Genomic DNA, 22,863 nt, shown 5'->3' on the forward strand with positions numbered 1-22,863 from the left:
TGTTTACATTTTTCCTGTGAATTGCTAACTCATTAAAGTGAATAACTATTTGGATATAATAATATAAATTTGTTTCACATTTTGGTAAATACTTATTTAATACATGAATATAAATATCAGTTAGTTACCTCTCTTAAGGAGATGCTCCATGATCGGAGGTTCTTTTTGTTGTTGTGAATGAACACTTCTTATTTCTAGAGTTAACATAGTTTTCAAACTTTTTATTATGGTTTTGTAGGTTTTTTATTTATCTGAGAGGTAGAGTTACAGACAGAGAGAGAGAGACAGAGAGAAAGGTCTTCTATCCTCTGGTTCACTCCCCAAATGGCTGTAGTGCCTGGAGCTGGGCCAATCCAAAGCCAGAAGCCAGAAGCTTCTTGTGGGTTTCCCATGCAGTTGCAAGGGCCGAAGCACTTGGGCCATCCTCTATTGCTTTCCCAGGCCATAGCAGAAAGCTGGTTCTGAAGAGGAGCAGCTGTGGCACAAACGTGTACCCATATGGGATGCCGGCACCACAGGCAGAGGCTTAGCCTACTACACCATAGCATCGCCCTATGGATTTTTTTTCCCCTCTAATCACACCTATACCAGTATAAGATCTATTCAGTCACCCAGACTTCTCTCCATTGTGGCCATCTGGGGAGTGAACCAGAGGATGGAAGACCTCTCTCTCTGTTCTACCTCTCTTTATAACTCTTTCAAATAAATGAAAATAAATGTTTAAAAAATAAAGATTCATTTGTTTATTTGAAAGGCAGAGTTACAGAGATACAGACAGAGAGGTCTTCTTCTTCCACTCACTCATTCCCCAAGTGGCTGCAACAGCCAGGACTGGAACCAGGAAGAAGGTGGAAGCCAGGAGCTTTTTCCAGGTCTCCCACCTGTGCAGGACTTGGACCATCTTCTGCTGCTTTCTCAGGTATATTAGCAGGGAGCTGGATCAGAAGTAGAGCAGCTGGTATAACGAGTACTCAAACAGTATATTTCACTTTGTGTTTCTATGGGGGTGCAAACTGTTGAAATCTTTACTTAATGTACACTAAACTGATCTTCTGTTAAAAAAAAAAAAAAAAGAAAAGAAACTATCAATTCCCAACTTGACTCTCACTGGGATTAAACATGACAATAGGTCTGATCTGATTTCATCATCATTTAAAAAAAAATCATCTATTATTTTTCACTTTATGTTTCTGTGTGGGAACAAACTGTTGAAATCCTTACTTAAGGTATACTAAGCTGATCTTCTGTATACTAAGATAATCGAAAATGAATCTTGATGTGAATGGAAGGGGAGAGGGAGTGGGAAAGGGGAGGGTGGTGGGTGGTGGGTGGGAGGGACGGTATGGGGGGGAAAGCCATTGTAACCCATGAGACGTACTTTGGAAATTTATATTCATTAAATAAAAGATAAAAAAAAATGTATAGAAATGTTTCTAATAAATTGAAATAAAAACTTATTAATAAAAAAAAAAAAAAAAAAAAAAAAAAAAAGAAGTAGAGCAGCTGGGACATGGACCAGTGCCCATATTGGTGGCATCAAGGCGATGGCTTAATCTGCTATTCCACAACATCTGCAATCACCCAGTCTTTCATTCATTCTTTAATACTAAACATTCAGAACTATGTTTTGGATCTACCATGAGTCATTGTAAATACAATTAAATTAAATTCCCTTGTTTACTTACACTCATAGAAAATGTGCAGATAATGGCCATACAATGTCTATAGGCTATAGAAAAGCAGTTATGACAATAGCAAAAATGAAGAATACAGAAGATATGATGATTTCACAAAAGAATTAGCATTTGAATGAAACCTAAATGACTAACAATGGTCTGAGAAACAATTTTTCAGCCAAAATAAATAATTGGGCTAATGTTTGAATGAGAGAAGTAGCCTGGAGTAGGGTAAAACACATGGTTTATATGTTTCAAGCATAAAGTAGAAGGTAAAGAGCTGATACTATATGCTGAAATCCAAGAGCAAAGTCCACAGAAGACTTATATAGGAGCCAAAGGTGTTGAACTTGTAATTCATGGGAATTCTTTAAAGGGTTTAATTTAAAGGAATGAGTTGGCTGTTAAGCTGTTCACCCTGCCAGGAGTCTAGATGATGGATCTGACAGCGTGTGAGTCTGAGACAGATCTGAGTGTAGAGGCAGGGTGGTCAGTAAAGAGACGATCATAATGGTCAGGTGACAGGGACCTGAACTAAAGTAGTGACAGCAGGATTGAAAAGTGGGGTGCAAAAGACAATGATATCTTGTTAATGGATTTAATACATGAGAGGTTCAGCTCAGATACTCTTCAGTAACTATGCAAAAGTATTTTGACTCTTAAAGAGTTTAACAAACATAAAGTCCATAGGTAAGTTGCTTGGGGGCTGACTAGTTCAGTGACTTAACAACATAAACAACAATCCAGTTACTTTCCAGTTTGGACTCTGTACTGCAGGTATGTGATTTTTATGCCACTCTTGTATCCTGTGGAGGCTGTAACAGCCTTAATCATTACATTTCTTTATAAACATAACCAAAACCTAGACTAGTGTTTTCTCCTGGCGTGTCTCTTTTAATCAGGGAATAAAATGCTTTCCCAGCAACCTGTACCTTGCATCTTATTCATCACAGTTATGTCATTGCTTATGCCTAAATCAATCATCTGCAAGGAGAATGAGATGACCTATTGGCTTGGGCCAGCAATCTTTCACCTCCATGGAATGTGGAAGGGTTTGTGAAGAATTTGGAATGCAATACTTGAGCAGAATGTTGGTTATGTTAAGAAAGAATGGAGACACTGGCTCTCAGGTGGTACATTAAACAGTGTCTGCCTTAACTCTCAACTTTCTGGCTTAGGTTAAAGAGAAATTGTCGCTCCCCGTCTTCGTGGAGGAACGACACTGAACCCTGCCTAGGCTTCATATCCAAGTCACGGCACCATTATGTCGCTCCCCGTCTTCGTGGAGGAACGACACAAGACCCTGCGCTGTTCTTTCGTCTGCTCGGCCCTCCCCGGGTTTGCTGCTGGTTCTTCCTGGGTTGGCTACCGTCCCTTCCACCTCCGTGGAAGGGCGGTTCCCCCTAGCCACTTTCCCCACTTCCGCGGGGGAGTGGCACACCGCCGGCCGGCTCTCTCGGGGGCTGCACAGATGTTCCTTCAGATGTTCCCCTTAGATGTTCCCCGTGCATGTTGTCTCTCTCCTCCTTTATAGTCCTCTTCCACCAATCCCAACTCTGCTACCCACACGCCGAGTACGCTGCTCTCCTCCAATCAGGAGCAGGTCCTACAGTTTATTGGTTGAACTGGAGGCAGCTGTGTAGAAGCTGTTTCCCTTCTCAGCGCCATATTGTGGGAAAGCAGATGCATAGAATAAGTCTTAATTCCAGTAACTTAGTCTAGTCCGAGTTGCTCCCCACAAGAAATGTCTTGTTCATTGAGACAGGTACTGTTGGAGGAGGAGTAGGTGAATGGGAAAATATAATGAGATGTAGAACAAATAGAATTTGTATGCTGATAGGTCACTTGAATAAGGTTGGATAAACAGTTGGGTATAGGGTCTAGGAGCTATGAGTAAAGAGTTGGTGTTTGAAGCCATCAGCATGAATGAAATTTGTCATAGAAATGTGAGGAATGAAAAGACAAGGTTATAGAAAAGATCCTTGGGAATACCAACTTTTCAGAGGAGAGCACAGAAAGAAAGATCTAGGAAGATCAATGGACTAAAGCGAATGGAGCCTTAGTTTCTCATGAATTCCAGAGGAAGTGAAGAGGGGGTACATAGTTTTTTAAGGCTTTACTCTCTACTCTTTCACTTTTGCTATGAACTATCAGACAAGAAGAATGAAGTGGCTTGAAGGAAGAATGAGCAGGAAAAGTTGATGGAGTCCATACACAGGGTGTTTTTGATTTTGCTTAAAAAATTTTAGATAAGACTCTAAATTTTATACACACATGGACAGAAAATCTGTACTCTGCTGCCAGGGAAATAGAAGACTGCTATGTGACCTCTCACTTATCACATGATTCTGCCTGGGATGGTTGGAGGAAGGGGATTTGAAGTGTGGAATCATTGCAGACCCGCTGGAGGGCAATGTCTGAGCTGTATTGGACAACAACCTGAAAATTCCTATTTCAAAAAAAATTAAGGACTGCCTATGGCTGTGGAGTACAATGTCACTGGCCATAAAACCCTGAATGGATCACTCATAATTTCTTCCTTCCTTTCAGATAAAACTCATGGTAATATTTCTCAGACAGTTCTTAGATTAGGACTCGCTTTTGGTGCCACAATTCCTCATAATGGCAACATGGTAATAGGGGTTGGCAAGTGCCATTAACACCATTTTATCGAGAGGAATCATAGAAGCCTGGGAGTGAGTTGCATAGTGTCATGCACCAGCAACTCAGGGCACAGAAATCACCTTCTCCCTCCCCTTCCCAAGTGGACATGACCTAGAGAGCAGTAACCCCATGTGGACAAACTTACAACTTTCAAAGAGTTTTCCCCAAGTCCTTATTTAATTTAATGCTTTGCTGCCAACTTGTCTCAGTGTTCCATTTCCTGTCCTGAATTTATCCCAATGATATCTCCAAAGATTCAGAACTTTGATTACAAATTTCCAAATGATACACGTGGCACCCAGAAGGCAAAGTACATGATGATAGTATCCTTTTTAATTTGGTTGAAAACCTTTTTGAAAAAATATCATTTTTCCACATGAAATTAAAATTTTCCTGGAACAAAATAATCATCAGTGTTCCACGCAGGCAATGACACTTGGAAAAGTAAATGAGGCCATTTGGATTTCAAACTTCTGAGTCATATGGGATGCCCTAACCTTTCTTTTTTGAAAATTCTTTTCATGATACTTCAGAAGATCTGTAGTTAGAGTGTCTTGTTTTTCCTTACCTAATAGTATAATTGTTCCCACCTCAAATAAGTTGCCATCATTCCTTTTCAGTCATATGACCACTGCATTTGAGCTGGATGTACAATCTCCTTGTGATCAGAGAGATGCAAATTAAATTAATCATAACATTTCAAAGTTTTCAGGTAAGCAAAAAGTAATGAATCAGGTAACACCAGGTGTTAGCAAGGGTGTTCAGTGGTGGGGACTGTGCAAGTACTTGTAAAGTAACTTAGGAAAACTTTGTCAAACTTTTTCAGTCTCTTTACCTTCACCATCTTATGACCTGGACATCTTATGACCTGGCATTTCTACCTTTTTGTGTTTCTCTTAGGCACACCCTTAACAGATGAGTATAAATAAATACAACAATGTTCAGTGCAGCACTATTCCCAATAGTGAAAAAGTAGATGTAATGCAACTGTTCCTCAGTAGGATGAATGATGAACTGTGCTTTGATATTCAGCAGTAGGTATGAACAGGCTCCTTTTATGACTAGTCCCTGCTTCAAATCTCAAACATGTATTTGGGGATGAAAGGTGTAAATGTAAAGACTAATTGCACACACAATTATACCTGCATACACAAGAGCATCAACCGGATTGACAGATGCCAACTTCAGGATGCTGAGCATCTCAAGGAAGTATGTGAATGGAGGGAGGGATACCGCCTTACCTATATTTATGTTATTATTTTCAAAATGGAGAGACTGCAAAATAACATGGGAAATATCAATATTGTTTTCAGCTCAGTGTGGTGTATATAGGGTTTGCCATTTTTTTCTATCTTGAGATGTTTCATAGTTAGAAGTTTTAAAATTGAAAGCTACTTTTCTGGCAAAAGAGCACAACCATAAAGGAAAGGCAATGACTGAATTGAGCAGAAAAAGCCTGGTGTGGGACTTGGCAAATATTTTCTGTCAAAAACTAGATAGCAAATATTGCAGACTTTATGGTCACTGTCTTCACTACCCACTCTGCACTTGGAGCACAAAAGCAGCCATAGACAAAACATACATGAATGGATGTGGCTCTGTTCCAATACAACTTTGTTTACAAACCTTGGGTTGGGTTTGGTCCGTGGGCTGTAAGTTATCTCTGTTTATAGCTGCTGGAGGTGAGGTGCATGGTTTCAACAGACAAGCTATCTTAACCTGTGAGGATTTTCCAGGGCCAGGGAACATCCACACCCATCTCTAGAGCTTCCCTACCGAAGACTCGAAGTTAGGGATGAAGTTCCTTTGGTTGTGGAGGCTGCGACAATACAACTCACAAAAATAATCTCTGACATTTAACAATGCTGAGAACTTTGCTTCTGAGTTTTTTGTTTGGTATTCAGTCTGTTTTCTTTTGGGTGGTGGAAGCAAGTTTATCAATATTCAGGCCTGGGCACTCCCCTTCAACCTTCAAAGGAAGTTCTAGAATTCTTCTGTAACAGAAAATGCTTCAGCCTCTTTCTCTTCACCATTCCTGTATAGCATAGTACTGGCTTGACCTGAACTCCAAAACTGAACAAGATTACTCAAAGACTGAGTTCATCAGCTTAGCTGTACCCTTGACCTTTGGTTACTTGCATACATCTATTAAGGATGATTTAGCTCTGCTGTATCCTTTCTGCTAGAAATCAGGAACATTTGTTGCTTAATCTCTTAATGTAGAACCCTTCTCCAGGTTTTGATACTTTGATAAAGGGAAAGAGGCCTATAATTATTAAATTCAAAGATCCTAAACTGCTTTGACCTTGCAGTCTTTGGTATTTACAAATGCCAGGCCTGAGAGTGTTCATGTATGAGAAAAGTACTTCTACTACCTCTCTCTTTGCACAATCAGCTTTGGCTAACCCAGTCTGCTTAGGTCATCAGCATTTACTGTCATGACACCCCTTACAAATGGACAGTGTTGGTAGGCCAGAAGGATAGCTTAAAATAAAACAGCAGAATTTATTTATGGTTTCTTCTGAAACAAGCCAAACACAAATGTGAGAGTAAAATGCAAGTACCCTGGTGCTGTCATTATTGGCAGCTGTGGCAGCATTCCTGAGAGATTAATTGTATGCCAACCATTTCTCTGAGTGGCAAAGTGGTCTGGGACAGAGTAAGACTCCAAAGTGCTAACAAGTGTGCACAGGATGGTTAGTGAACCGCAGACAGAGCCATGCACATTCTTTCCCATATGCCCCCTCCACAACCAAGGACCAGCAGAGTAGTTGGCTGCATTGCTGTAGAGTCTCTAAAGAGCATATAGCCTAGCAGTCCCTTCTTGCCTATCTACTTGTTCTAACACTGAGACACCAGCTCCTTGGCAGTATTACTGTTGTCAGGTGTAAGGGATGATGGGAAAAGGAGAGAAGAACCTGACTTGGCCCCAGTCACTTAGAGTTCATCAGCAGTTTGCTTTTCTTCTTTGGTTCTTGTGAGAAACAACTTTTAAGGATGATTGCCAGATGTTTTGAAAACCTTCAAAGCATGCATGCTGCCCATCACCATGTGTGATAACTGTTGACACAACGGGTTTTTGCCTTACATCTCTCTGCACGTCTTAGTTCTGTTCTCCTGACAACCGACTATGGTCTGTTGCATGAAAGCACATAGTTTTGAGTCTATCAGAGGTGCGTGTGGAGCTGTTAACTGAAAGGAGGGGTTGGGAAGCAAGCTGATTCTGTAAATCTTTCCTGGCTGGGACTTGCAAACTTTTGGTTGTGTTTACTCAGACTATTAATAATTTCAGAAATTATTAAAATGGAACAAAATAATTTCTTTTTAAGAGGCTATTGAGATCACAAATCATCCAGCAAATATAATAACTTGTGTAAGTTGAGCGTATCCAACACTTAGTGCTTGCCATGACTCTGTGGAAACATGGCCACTTTCATATAACACTTTATGTGTGGGACTAAGGAAGCATGAGAAAATCCCTTTAAAACCTTGGCCATAAAATGTCAATAAATATTTTGGACAAAATGTTTTTATATTTAAAGAAAAGTCTTCCCTTACACCTCACTTGCTGTCAATTTTTTTACTCCCCTTACTCAATGTCATCAATATTATCTAAGTTCTTTGCTTTTAACAGTATCATCACCTTGAGGAATTCTATTTGAATTTTTTAAAGATTTATTTATTTATTCAAAAGTCAGAGTTACACAGAGAGGAGAGGCAGAGAGAGAGAGGTCTTCCATCCGATGGTTCACTCCCCAGTTGGCCACAACAGCTGGAGCTATGCCGATCCAAGATGGGAGACAGGAGCTTCTTCTGGGTCTCCCACAAGGGTGCAGGGGCCCAAGGACTTGGGCCATCTTCTAGTGCTTTCCCAGGCCATAGCAGAGAGCTGGATTGGAAGTGGAGCAGCTGGGACTTGAACTGGAGCCCACACGGGATGCTGGTGCTTCAGGCCAGAGTGTTAACCTGTTGTGCCACAGCACCGGCCCCTCTATTTGATTTTTTTAAAGATTTATTTATTTATTCGAAAGTCAGAGTTACACAGAGAGAAGGAGAGGCAGAGAGAAAGAGAGGGGGTCTTCCACCTGCTGGTTCACTCCCCAGTTGGCCACAGTGGCTGGAGCTGAGCTGATCCAAAGCCAGGAGCCAGGAATTTCTTCTGGGTCTCCCATATGGGTACAGGGGCCCAAGCACTTGGAGCCTCTTCAGCTGCTTTTCCAGGCCATAGCAGAAAGCTGGATTGGAAGTGGAGCAGCCAGAACTCAAACTGGCGTCCATATGGGATGCTGGCACTGCAGGTGGCAGCTTTACCTGACAGGCCACAGCTCCGGCTCCCGCTATTTGAATTTTGAAGAGCTTACTTAGTTGTTACATTGTAGGAACCTCCTGTTTCCTCTCCAGCAAGAACAGGTGCTTTCTACTTCTACCCTTTCTATCCTTCAGGACAAATGGTATCATTGAAATTACACGAGGCAATTCTTAAAAATAAGGATCTTAAACTCCAGCCCAACTCTACCAATTAGAAAGCTTCTGAGAGGACCCCAGGAATCTGTGTCTAGAGCAGCCCAGGTGATTCAGATGCTCTTGGTGCTAGGATCACTCCCCTGGGAACACAGGCAGTTGTTTCTATATAACTGCATACTCGGGTATTTGCTTGCCTTTCTGTAGCTTCTCAGTGACAAGCTTGTTGAAGGCAATGGGATACAAGATATTCTCATCTCATTCAACACAAATTTAACGAGTGCTTACTATTTACCAGGAACAGTTCTAATTGTAGGCAACACAACAATAGACAAAACAGGACCTTCTTTTATGAAACTTTCATTCCAAGGAAGTCAGACAATAAAAATCAATCAGATCACTGAATACAATCTTATCTGATGATCAGTACCATGGAGAAAAGCAAGCCAGGAAGACGGAGATGGTGAACGCTAGGAGTATGGAGAAGTTACACACCAAGACCTCACTAAGGAGGTGATGATTGAGCAAAAGTTTGAAGACTGAGGGAGAAAGTCTGGGAACACTTGAGGGAAAGACAGATGTAGGGTCTAGAGCAGAAGAATGCCAAGCATCTTCTAGAAACAAGGATAGCATTCTGGAGTAGAGCGAGCATGGGGGCAGAGCAGTAGGGAGGCCAGTGAACAGAGTCAGGGGCATAGATCTTGTTTTATTTATTTATTTATTTATTTTTTTATTTTGACAGGCAGAGTGGACAGTGAGAGAGATAGAGAGACAGAGAGAAAGGTCTTCCTTTGCTGTTGGTTCACTCTCCAGTGGCTGCTGCGGCCGGCGCACCACGCTGATCCGATGGCAGGAGCCAGGTGCTTCTCCTGGTCTCCCATGGGGTGCAGGGCCCAAGAACTTGGGCCATCCTCCACTGCATTCCTTGGCCACAGCAGAGAGCTGGCCTGGAAGAGGGGCAACCGGGACAGAATCCGGCGCCCCGACCGGGACTAGAACCTGGTGTGCCGGCGCCACAAGGCAGAGGATTAGCCTAGTGAGCCATGGCGCCGGCCAGGGTATAGATCTTCTAAGAGCTCATCTGACCCTGTAAGAACATCACCTTCATCTCTGAAGGAGATACTGGGATTCACAAAGCCCATCACGGTGTGTATTTCAGTATAAGTTTTCCATGCATACTTGATGAAGGAAGAAATCAGCCTAGAGGTGATGTGCAAAGTCTCCTTTTGTCATAGACCTAGATTAACAGCAGTGACACAGAGAGATAATGTTAGTATAGATATTGCAACATAAATATTTTTATCAAAGAGGCAGCTGCACTCACTGAGATCCCAGTTTCTGGAACCTGGCTGCCTGAACTCCAATATTTCACTTTCTGGCTGTATGATCTTGCCAAGTTATGCTACCTCTCCATCCCTCAGTTTCCTTACCTATAAAATGGGAAAAATAATAGTATCTATTTCACAGAACTCCGATCTATTGAACACTTCTAAACATGAAAGGAAACTGTTAGAATGTCTTGTGTGTTTTGGGAACAATAGCTATTATCAGTAACATGGATAGATTTAGGACATTTGTAGTAATATAAGGAATTTAACACATTTAAAGTTAATTTTTCATCATTTCTGTATGTTCATATCTGACAAATATTCAACTAATATACATCATATAATTACATAATTATATAGATATAGACATGGTTGTTGCATGTCCATGTTAGAGTACACATGTTAAAGGAATGGGAATTTATGCCTTTCAATGTGTAGACAAGTAATGAGCAATCATGAAGATGATGGCACTGATGACAATGACTCTGTTGAGTTACAGTTATAAAGTGAGGCAGGGGTTATCTCTGTTGCTGGGTATTAGTGTTCCTGAGACAATTCATGAAAATATAAAATGAAAACATATGGATTAAACTTTGAAGTGATCATTCATTCTAGAGTCTTTGGTTTCACTTCTATGAGACATGTTTCAGACAGAGTAAGAATAATTTCTCACTGATACCCATTCCTGTGGGACTTCTGCCATAGACTCTTAATACACAGACTGTAAAGATGATCCATCATATAGGTAACCTCTGTGTTGTCACTTGTTTTAATGCAGTCTTAGTAATGTCTTGATTAAAAATGAGGGATTAGTTTCCACTATAGAAATATAACTTATGACTCATTTGAATGAGCTGAATGTGTGCAAGTGTTAAATGCTTGGTGCTATTTGTCATTTATACATAATGATAAGTTATTTCTTTGTTAGATGCAGCTATTGCTTTTTAGCTTACCTTCTACCTGTTACTGATTTTTAATAAATTTCTGACCCACGCCCCAGCTTTCCTTCACTTTCTAGTAATTAATTTTTCTAATATCTATATAAAGCAAGTTATTTCGATGGCTACGGAGGTAGGGCAGCAACTCCCGGTTCTGGGGCACTGCTCAGTGGTTGCACAACCTTAGGCAAAAGATGCAAACTCTGTGGACTTCAGGTTTCTGTTGATAACATCTCTATTTGAGGATTAAATGGGGTGAGCATATAAAACACTTGGGGGGGGGGGCTTGGGACATTCAAAAACACAGTAAACATCGGACATTATTACTGCTACTGTAATTGCTCAAGGTATGCGTGTTTTCTAACTGTATTATAAAGTACTTACACTTTGTCCAATTCCTAGCCATTGAGATGCTCTTTAGAGGCTGTCACAGCTGTCCCCAAGGGTACTGTTTAATCACTTAGCCCCAGCTGCTCCGGAGCATCTCAGCCAGCCGGCAGCCAAGCCCCACCTGGCGGCCGTTGGGAAACGATAGATCCCGCAGTCGATCGCGCTTCCCAACCAACCCGACTCTTCTCTCGTTGCAGGATGTTCTGGAAGCTTTCCCTGTCCTTGTTCCTGGTGGCCGTGCTGGTGAAGGTGGCAGAAGCGCGCAAGAACCGGCCGGCGGGCGCCATCCCCTCGCCCTACAAGGACGGCAGCAGCAATAACTCGGAGAGATGGCAGCATCAGATGAAGGAGGTGCTGGCCTCCAGCCAGGAGGCCCTGGTGGTCACCGAGCGCAAGTACCTCAAGAGTGACTGGTGCAAGACGCAGCCACTGCGGCAGACGGTGAGCGAGGAGGGCTGCCGCAGCCGCACCATCCTCAACCGCTTCTGCTACGGCCAGTGCAACTCCTTCTACATCCCGCGCCACGTGAAGAAGGAGGAGGAGTCCTTCCAGTCGTGCGCCTTCTGCAAGCCGCAGCGCGTCACCTCGGTCCTCGTGGAGCTCGAGTGCCCCGGGTTGGACCCACCTTTCCGACTCAAAAAAATCCAGAAGGTGAAGCAGTGTCGCTGCATGTCCGTGAATCTGAGCGACTCGGACAAGCAATGAGCGCCCCGGGCAGGACGCAGCTTAGCACCGCGCGCCCCGGGTCGCGCCGCCGCCGCCTCTGTCTCTGTCCTCCGAGCTCACTCACACGCTGTCTGGTGTCCCAAGCACGTCTCCGGTGGGGGGGCTGATGGTGTCCGTGTCACAAACGTGGACCGCAAGGGGAGCTTTGCTGATATGTTCCTGACCGACCTCAGGCCCCACCTGTGCCTCTGAAACCCAGGTGGTGGGTCCAGCCCGAAGGAAGGTGCTGGAAGCGACCACCGTCTTAGTGGTCAGGAAGGACCTTGCAGGTGTTGTGCTGTGAATCCGGCATTGATGTTTCCACCATGTGGAAAAGGGAGAACTTCTCTGGCCTCACCCAACACTCCAACTCACCCCTTTCCGGGGTTAAGTAAAGGATGTTTCACTCCGCGTCCAAATCTCCTGCTGGCCCCTGGACCACTGGGGAACCGACGGGTGGGCCGGGCTGGGGGTGGGGGCACCTTAATTCTTGTGATTCAAGGATTCCCCTTGTCCACTGCTGTGATTTGGGTGTCGACGTCCCTAAAGATGTGTGCCAACAGCGGGGTCTCCTGACGAACCTGATGCCAAGAAGAGAGCTTGAGCCACTTGGATCAAAGTGGGCTTCCCTGGGAACCTTGTGCACGGCAGGCCACCTCTTCCTCCACTACCACCCCTTCTTCCATAGCCCCCTAGTCCCCATCTATGGACTAAAGATGAACTCTGATGTGCATGCTATTATTGCTGCAGTTAGAATATTATCACACACAATGTTTCTATATTAAGGCTGGTTTTATAATTGACTTATATTGTAAAGAGCTGTTAAAAAAGTATTATAGACCTATCCATGTATTATTTCACATGTTTTGACGCTGGCTGTGCAGCACCATTCCGAGAGAGGAGGAGAGCAGATGATGATCTGCCCAAAAGGTGTTTTTACTCAGAAATAATGGTTGGTTAGCAATTCAGTATCTTGCACCTGTTGTAGATTGGGCAGAGAAATGGGAGGAGTCATGATTATAGTTTGAATACTATTTCACTTAAGGTACTAAAATATTGCAGCACAATGGAGAAACCGTTGAGATGCATGGCTGTAGGGGGGAATTCAGTGGGAAGCTGTTAACCTGAAACTGAAAAGTACAGATAATGTTTAGGAGACACTTGTGGGGTGAAGATATATTATTTTCACTAACGTGACATGAAGCAAAAAGAAATTTTTTTGTGATAAGAAATATTTAAAAATATAAGGAGTGTGTCATTTTGTGGCGTAGGATGATAAAGGATAAAATATAGAGAGAATAGTAATCTAGTTGAACTGTCCTACTGAAAGCAACTAGCTTCCCTTTTTTTAAAAAAAAAACTTTCAAAAGCAAACATTAGCTCAGCTTTCATTTTTATAATGAACTGTGAGAGTTCTCATGTTGTGGTTTCATGATATAAGGAAGTTGGCCTAATTTATTTTCCTGCAAAATGATACTAATTTTGGGTCCCTTTGCTAAATTGCCCCAGGAAGGCTTCCCTGTGAGTGGTGTTTATGGAATCTGACAAATGTGAATGAGATGCCATTGGTGGGGATCAGTATCCTCTAAAAGCTTTCACCGGTAATTTCCAAGCAAGTGCTCCTGCTGAGGGATCGGTTCTCTAGTGTGGGAGAGACCCTGTGCGGGCTGCTCTGCTGGCTGAGGCTTCTTAACACCAGGCAGTGACAGTCGATCTAGACACATTCACCAGGAGAACAAGGATCGGGGTGCAGCATGTTGGTGAATCTGTTTCCTGTGTCTGCACGGCAAGTTTCATTCTGCTGCATTTATAACACCATGAGACCTGAATAGAATGTACTATTGTATAGGGGGCCCTGGCTTCAGCAATGGGTAGAGGCAGCCTGGTATCAGGAGGTAGAATTAGGACGAAACCCTTGAGGGTTAGAACCTAGGGATGGAGAGGAGGTCCAAGGTCAAAGCTGATTTCCACCTTTAGTGGAAAATCTCAAGAAAGATTTAGTGGCAGGACATGTGGCAGAAAAGAAGTGAAGGAAGGAAATCCATGTGATCACATGGAGGTGAAATGAGTAGGAGGGTAATGGACAGGAGTATCCGACCCAACTGCCAAGCCAAGCTCTATCATTTTAATGACACAGAACCCACACAGATAGTGGAAGGATTACGCTAAGAATTCACAGAACACACACATAAGCACACTGTCTTTGAACCCAAGTGTGGGTGTAGCAATGGAAGCAATATGATATGCTGCAGTGTGAAGCTCCTTCTGGGGGTTATTGTATGTATAAAGTTTACCTTATAATGGCTAAAATTGTATTTAATTGTTTTTCTGTTTTGTTTATAAATGAAGAAAAGTTATAAGTATAATGTAATTATTTTATAGGTATACTATTAAATTATAGAACAAATAAAGATACTTTAGGATTATATGTGACCCTGGTGTGATGTGCAGAGTGGATCCTGCAGGTGTTTCATTGGGCACTGAAGGATCACTGTGCGTTCAGAATGCTTTTGTCCAGCCACCGTGAGGTCAGCCCCTAACCTATATTAAATGATATACTTTGGGGTTTGGCATTTACAAAGTGAATCAGAAACTGTCATCCATGGAGTAGAGGTGGTGGGAGTGTCTCGCAATCCTGGTGTCTGAAGCCCCAGGCACCTTCCAGTTCCCACACCAGCTGAGAACAGAATATTCTCACTGTTCTTCGAATTAGAAATACTGAATGAGGACTCCTTGAGAAACTGCTGAAATAGACGCCTGCTGTAAGCCTTGCCTTCCTTTTAGCAGCTGCTGCACTGCCCTAGTCTCAACAGCAAGCCAGACCGTGTCCTGAGTTTTGTTCAGTTTCTTCTCATAGTGTCCCATTTCTTAATTTAAATATTTCTTAGTTTCACAGTGTTTCTATTTTCCTTTGAATTGATTTATCTGTCCCTCAAAGACACATGATTGATTCACTGTATAGAATTTGAAGGAATTAAATTTAATTTACTTTAACATGAATAATTATCTGAGTTTATTAAAGGGGACAAAATGTTCCACTTTGGATGATAATATCCCAATTCACTTGTTTCTGAAGTTAACTGATTTTTAAGTTACAAAGTCAAAACAAATGAAAATTTGTTATGGATTGAATAACCCAGAATTTAACTCTTCATGAAAAGCTCTATTTAATGGTTGACCTGTCATCACTGATTACCCATGTCTACATGAGAGATGACAATAAGATCAAATCATAAATGATGGAACTACCATTTGTTCATCAGGCTATCTTCTGAATACCCCTTAACCCCTACCCTTGCCACCCTCATCACAATTTGACTGTCACCGCTCATTAAGAAGGTGAAGACTGGGAAATCATTATGTTTTTGCTGTTGTTTGTATCTATTACTATTTCTGGGTTACTGGCTTTTCTAGTATGAGAAAATTAGACAATACACAATCAGAGAATTCACTGTAAGATCATTGCTTAAACCCAAAATTTCCTATCTGGTCTGCCTCTTTTTTTAAAGATTTGTTTATTATTTATTTGAAAGTCAGAGTTACACACAGAGAGAAGGAGAAGCAGAAAGAGAGAGAGAGAGAGAAAGAGAGAGAGGTCTATCATCCACTAGTTCACTCTCCAACTGGCTGCAGGAAGCCAGGAAACCAGGAGCTTCTTCCGGCTCTCCCACATGGGTGCAGGGGCCTGAGGACTTGGGTCATCTTCCATGCTTTCCCAGGCCATAACAAAGAGCTGAATTGGGAGTGGAGCAGCTGGGACTTGAACTGCCGTCCATATGGGATGCTGTCACTACAGGTGGCAGCTTTACCTGCTACACCATAGCGCCGGCCCCTTTCATCCCTTTTTTTTTTAGAAAAAAAAAAAAAAAGGATTTAAAAGGGAGAAATAGGGAAAATGTGTGTATTCTACTCTGGAATCACAAATCTCCTGAATCTTTAAAAGGATTTATCACCATCTCTCTGAAGTGTGGGCTGCATGTTCTTCCCAAGTCTTCCAACATACTTGCTTCACATCTCCCGTATTGTCCTATTATATCATGTCAATCAAATGTTGGGTCAGTGTAGTGTTTTACAATATGTCCACAAAATTCAGGTTCTACAGTCTGCATTTTGGCAAAGCATATAAGAACTTGCATAGAAGGCAGGAAAGACCATAAACATAAACTGTTTTTCATCTCAAGAGAAGGCAGAGTATATCTTGTTCTCCTTCCTGATAGGTATGACAAAAAAGTACATTTTCTAGGTCAGGTGCTGAAGGTTATTTTAACCTACTCTAGCAAAGATCATACTAAGTGCAGTAGCAACTGAGGCTGTTGCCGTCTTCTGCCATGTTCCATTTAATTTTTGCAGAAGCCAGCATGGTGAAGATGAGGGCACTTTAAAAATGGAATTATAATGTTTATTTTGATGTAAAAATTTTAATTTCATGCATTTTTTTGACCTTTTTGGAAATGGGACTATGATAGGAGCTAATTGACCCATTCCTTGTGGAATTTTAGTATTATTTCTGATTTATTCTTTTTGCTAGGGGTGGGGAACAGCTTCAGAGGTCTATACTTCTCCCTCTCAACTACCATACCTCTTACTTAAGACATCAAGAATCAATTTGAGGGTTCTTCAAGGTACAAAGTATGTGATTCCACTCATTCATTTGGAAATGGGGAAAGGGTCACTGGGGTGGGTCATGGATCAGGGTGCCCACTGAGAGCCAGACTTTGGCTAGTATTTTAGTAGGCCCTATATTTTCAGACTTTTGTAGGAAGTCATAGTGGTTCATTGAGTCTCCAGATATCTCTATCATTCAGACCCAGTACTTAAAAACTCTCAACAGTGTTGAGTATTGTTCTTTTCTCCAAAACATAGGTTAAGGATTGGGAAAATAATAAATGAATAGTTTTCATTAGCATCACAGGGTCTTTACTCATAAGGAATCCGTTATTCCTTAAGCCAATGGATTGATTCCATGTCTGATTTGGCAAGACATTGTGGCTTTTTTCATATTCTGCCTTCTGCCTTTGATCATCTCCCATTTATTTCTTTTGAAATTAATTTGTAAATTAAGGTGTACCTTTGTTTGCAGCTCACCTGTTTTGGCTCCAGGAATACCATGGTTTTCTTAACCATCTCCAAGCTGGTACCCACTGGATGTTACTATATTTAGCATTGCATACTTTGTGCCTATATAAGCATTACAGCCTTGTATATATTATTTTGAGAATTTGTGACTCTCCTGTCCATTAGGGAGCCTAGTTTTTTGACAAAATCTCTTTCAACAATTAGCCCTGACCTGCCAACAATGGGCACTACTGAGCTTCTCGGTAATGCTGCTTCTTTCACTTTCAGAAGCACAGACACCATTGTGTTGGAAAGAAGAGCCTACCTGGAAATGTAGTTGTTGTTGTTGTTGTTGTTGTTTTTTCTTTTTTAGCTTTACATGGCAAATCTACCTTTGCATGCCCACTTCTCTGATCCTTTGGATCTTTTTCTCCACCATACACTATGGAAGCTTCAGCATTTTTATTACAGTGAATATGGATATTAGCTTTTGTGATCCTCCAAGAATCATCATAGCAGGTTATTACTTTTTTTTCTTTTAAGATTTGTTTTATTTCCTTGATAGGCTGAGTCACAAAGAGAAACAGAGGGAGACCTTCCATACAGCTTACTCCCCAAATGTCTGCAATGGCAAGGCTGGGCCAGGCCGAAGCCAGGAGCCAGGAGCTCCTTCTTGGTGTCCCATGTGCTGGGGCCAAAGCACTAGGACCAAAGCACTGCTGCTTTCCCAGGCACATCAGCAGGGAGCTGGATCGCAGGTGGAGCAGCTGGGACGTGAATGAGCACCCATATGGGATACCGGCATCACAGGCAGCTTTACCTACCATGTCACAATACTGCACAATCCCCATCCCCATCCCCCAGCCCCGCAGAAGCTTATCTTGGGTATTTGCCATAGTGTTAAATCCTGAATCATGAGCACGTGCTCCAGGGTGAAAAGCATCCCTTATCCAACTTACTGTTCTGCTCTCCTTCCTTGATCTAGCTGCCTCAGGACACCTTCCCAAGCTGCTTCTCCTGGCTCCTGTAGTGACTTCATGGTATACTCTCGGTCCTCCCTTAGTCAACCCAGCAAATCTCCAGTAGGGTGTGAGCTCAAGAGCAGTTCTTATGCGTTCAAGGGAATTTGGGAGTTTGAGATTCTCACCTGCATGTACTCATGTATTCCTCCCCCATTTTCAGGGTTCCACCCCTCCCCCATTAGAGACCGAATTTGGCAAGAGAGACTCGTCAGAGCTGAGAATGCAAATTTCTCTCAGATAGCATTCCTCTTAGGGAAAATGCCTCGTCTGACTGCAGGAGACTGTGTGAGTTTAAATAAATGCTGTCAATGTAAGTTATCTATGACTTTCACATCCTTCTTGAGTTGTTGATTAATCACCTTAGTCCTATTATCTCTTCAACAAATCAATGCCACTTAGGTCACCGATCCCTAAGTCCCAATAGTCACTTTGCCCCACATAGCCTCTAAGTACCAAAAGTTATTATTGTACCAGCTGGTGAGTCCCCCCTCCAGCAATCCAATCCAATCCAATCCCAGTTCACCCTGGAGAAGGTTCTAACAATACACTGCTAAAGCACGCCAGGGACTACCATTGGCAATTGACCAGGAAGTGATTAATCTCCAAATCACATGTTATTCTTCCTTGGACCACTCTTCAAAATGCCTGTCCCAGACTGTTTTCCCAAATGCTGGGACAAAAGGTGATCAGAAGCCTAAAGGGAAATGCTTGCAGAGCATAGACCCATAAGGAAGTGAGAAAAATAGGACTGTGCAGCTGAAAACGCAATATGATTGCAATTAATATCCTGTATTATCCTATAAGAAGTTTTAGAGCTGGGATGAAATTTTGATTTGTCACTGGCCATTACCAGAAGTGGCCGTGAATTTCCATCCATTCAGGGCAACTCTCAGTGAGAGACAAGCCATGAGTCATCAGCAGCTTATCTGTCCAGTGGGGGTCAAGGGTTGAGGATGAGATGAATACATCAGCTCTGTAGAGTGTATTTGGGCTGAGCACCATAATAGCTTTGTGTGCTGGGAAGTTGGGGGCTTGGAGCATGAGATGAGAGAAGAGTCTGAGAGTAAAGAACATGTAGGACCTTGAAAGAGAAGCAAAGAAAGCTTCACTTGCTCACAAAGAAAAAAAAAACACAGATGGATTTGAAAATGGATTATTCTGGTCACAATAGGCCAGGTGATTGAAAGGAATAGAATCTGGACTCATTCAGGCCAGCTCAGTGGATCCTGAAAGAACATAGACTGATGATTAGGGCCAGATTAGATAATAGAATTAGATCTGGAAAGAAGAGAAAAATAAGTTAAATCTATTCACAGAATGTGGTGATTAAAGAGAAGTATGTTGTTGAGGCCGGTGCTGTGGCACAGCAGGTTAACACCCTGGCCTGAAGCGCCGGCATCCCATATAGCCGCCGGTTCGAGACTCGGCTGCTCCACTTCCAATCCAGCTCTCTGCTGTGGCCTGGGAAAGCAGTAGAAGATGACCCAAGTCCTTGGGCCCCTGCACTCACATGGGAGACCCGGAAGAAGCTCCTGGCTCCTGGTTTCGGATTGGCGCAGCTCCAGCCGTTGCGGCCAATTGGGGAGTGAACCATCAGATGGAAGACCTCTCTATCTGCCTCTCCTCTCTCTATGTAACTCTGGCTTTTAAATAAATAAATAAATAAATCTTTTTTTTTTTTTTTAAGAGAAGTATGTTGGAGCAAGAGATGGGGATCCAAGTTTAAGTGAGTGTCTAGTATTAGATGATGATGATTTGAGTAGTTATAGATGTTGAGTCTGTAGTAATAGTGAAGTAATCTAAATAAAATTTCCCCCATTTGAAGAAATAGGATTGAAACTTGAAGGAGTAGCTAAATCTTGAGAAACTTATATAGAACAGCAGATCAAGACTAATGTCATGAACATAGATAAGACTTCAAGGGGCCACCATTGGGATGAAGACTGGGACACTGTACCCCATATTGCAGCAGTGGTTCAATTCCTGGCTGTTCTACATCTGATCCAACTCTCTCCCTGATGATATGCCTGGGAAAGCAGCAGAAAATGGCTCAAGTGATTGGGCCCCTGCCACCCATGAGTGAGACCCATATGGAATTCCTGGCTCCTGGCTTTGGTTTGGCCCAGCCCTGGCTACTGTGGCCATTTGGGAAGTGAACTTTCTCTGTCTCTCCCTCTCTCACTTTGTCACTCTGGCTTTCAAATAAATTGTTAAAAAACAAAAACTTCTGATAGAGGGTATAGATGAATAGAGGGCAAAGTAACTTTAGAAAGCACTTTTTTAAAAAATAAAGTGGAAACATCAGAGGCAATGAGTGATATTGCTCAGCCAATGCCCATCTGTTGCTGGACACAAAAAGTGGGACCTTACTCTCTTCCATTTCTCTGCTCCCTACTTGTGGACACCATCCCATCCCCTAACCCTCTCATATTCCCTTGAAATCTCTGCTGCCACAGAGAATTTCAGCTCCTCTGCCTCTCCCTATTTACAGCCTTTTTAGTTCTGCTCTTTGAACCCTGCAGTTTTTTCCTGAGAAAGCACTGATGGTCTAAGTGCCGTTCCCAGCTCCTATTCCTGAATGGAAGTAGAGTTTGTTTAATAAACTTGGCTCACATAAAATCTTCCTAACCATCAAATTCAGCTGTAAGATTTTGCTGCCAGGACATTCTTCATCTACAAAGCTTAATGATATTTAAAAGCATGTGATTGCTAATTTGTGTGTAGGAAGTCCTGGATATTAAATTATGAATTAGGTGTCTAAATAAGGCATGAAACTCTAAATTTAAGTCTGAAAATTTAGCAAAAAGATTTGAGAATTGTCCAGATAGTTACATCTGGAGTTTCTTGCTTTCTGTTTTGGTTTTTGTCTTGGTATACATATTTTTAATTGTTTTGCATATACAACTTGAGTTATTATAGGCATCACAAGTCTGTTTTCCCATGTGCCACAAGTCATTCTGTTGATGGTGTCTATTTCTGAATCTATCCCAGAATTCTGTAAGCTAACTATTAAAAGTTTTGCTTATCACTTCGCTTGAAAAATGAAGTCTTTAATTTTAGGATATGCTGACAAATTATAAACAGCTTAACAAGGTGAATTGCAGTTTATGGGTATAAACTCATAAGTATCATGAACCCAATTTAGAATAATTGGACCCCACTGTAATGTGTACTGTTGTGACATGCTTTCAGCATGTTGCTATTTTCTAACTCTCAAAGCCTAAAATCAACAGATAATTTTCATTGTTGATTAGCTGTAAGATGTAAGTTAGTCCCCACGATAAGATCTTAATCCCTTGAAAACTTAAGAGTAGATGATAGGCTGTGGCTATAAACTAGAAATATTCATATAGAATCATATAGAATCAATGAGGGCAGTATGAGGCAACTGCAAAAATGAGATGAAAGGGGGGTTTTGTATAAGGAGAACCACAGTGGTCTTATTGTGAAATAAAAAGGCCAATCTTATCTAAGAGACCACTGCAGAGAGAATGTATCCAGTGGTCATAGATCACTATTTCTCTCATCTCATTCATGCAATAGAGAAACAAGGTTGGATGGTTACACTTACAAATAGCTCCCTAGGATCTGACATTGCAGCTTATCAGGTGAAGCCACCCACGGTCTGTGACACTTGCATACCATATGGATGCCAGTTCCTATCCTGGTTGCTCCACTTCTGATACAGGTCCCTGCTAATGGCCTGGGAAAGTAGCAGAAGATGGCTCAAGAGCTTGGGTCCCTGTACCTAAGTAGGAGACCTCAATGAAGCTTCTGGCTCCTGGCTTCAGCCTGGCAAAGCCCTGGCCATTGCAGCCATTTCCATTTGGGGTTTGAACAAGTGGATAAAAGATTCTATCTGTCTCTGTCTCTCTGTGTGTGTTTCTCTCTGTGTGTATGTAATTCTGCCTTTCAAATACATAAATCTTAAAAACAAACAAACAAACAGCTCTCTATAGTGGTCTAGTGTTATAACTCTCCTAGAGAGGAAGTCTGATAGAATGGCTATAGTAATATTTGAGCACTATAACCTCCTAAACCACATTGTCTGATTTAACATAACAGATTCTGTGGGTGTCATTATTTTTCTCATTGTACAAAATTTAAACGAATCAAAGGAAATAAAATTCTCTCTCCCCATTCTCAATTCTACCAGCTTCTCTCTCTCAGAAGCAATCAGTATATTTCTTGCAAGTACTTCCAGAGATACTCTATGTATGTTAGAGCCTGCAAATTCAGTGATCACATTGCATCATTTTTACACAAATGGGAGGGCACTACCAACAAGATTTTGCTTCTTGACTTTTTTTTCACATAGCTGGCATCTAATACCTGATGTTGAACCAAGGAGTTTCAGATAGTACCTTAGATATTATCTTCATCTTGAAGATGGAAGGTTTGATAGCTGCCTCTGAAATGTGTCCTCATCTGTGTCCCCTCTGCCCCCTTGACTTCTCCCATGCTCCAAAATTTGGAAGATCTTCCATGTATTTTGTGGTTTGGTTTTCCATACCTCTAATTTCAATCAAAAATGCAATTTGCCTTTTTGTTCCTACTTCTTTGGAATGATTTCTGAGAGAAGGGGTAAATGCCTCCCTTATGACATCATGTTAAAATGCTAAAC

General features: G+C 42.0%; 1 protein-coding gene across 4 annotated transcripts in view; it reads left to right on the forward strand.

Moving 5' to 3' along the window:
* The window catches only part of GREM2 (gremlin 2, DAN family BMP antagonist), a 126,990-nt gene extending 112,395 nt beyond the window's left edge, over positions 1-14,595 (forward strand). For 3 of the 4 annotated variants that reach the window (XM_051821477.2, XM_051821478.2, XM_070055561.1), the window contains exon 2: positions 11,655-14,595. In XM_051821477.2, coding sequence (XP_051677437.1) covers positions 11,655-12,162 — 508 coding nt within the window. In that variant the 3' untranslated portion in view covers positions 12,163-14,595. Of the gene's footprint in view, positions 1-3,247; positions 5,053-11,654 lie in introns of those variants that run through there. The other variant, XM_051821480.2, reaches the window with a different exon arrangement.
* Positions 14,596-22,863: the final 8,268 nt, after the last annotated feature.

The sequence above is a fragment of the Oryctolagus cuniculus genome, chromosome 13 (genome assembly GCF_964237555.1).
Source record: "Oryctolagus cuniculus chromosome 13, mOryCun1.1, whole genome shotgun sequence".
NCBI lineage: Eukaryota > Metazoa > Chordata > Mammalia > Lagomorpha > Leporidae > Oryctolagus > Oryctolagus cuniculus.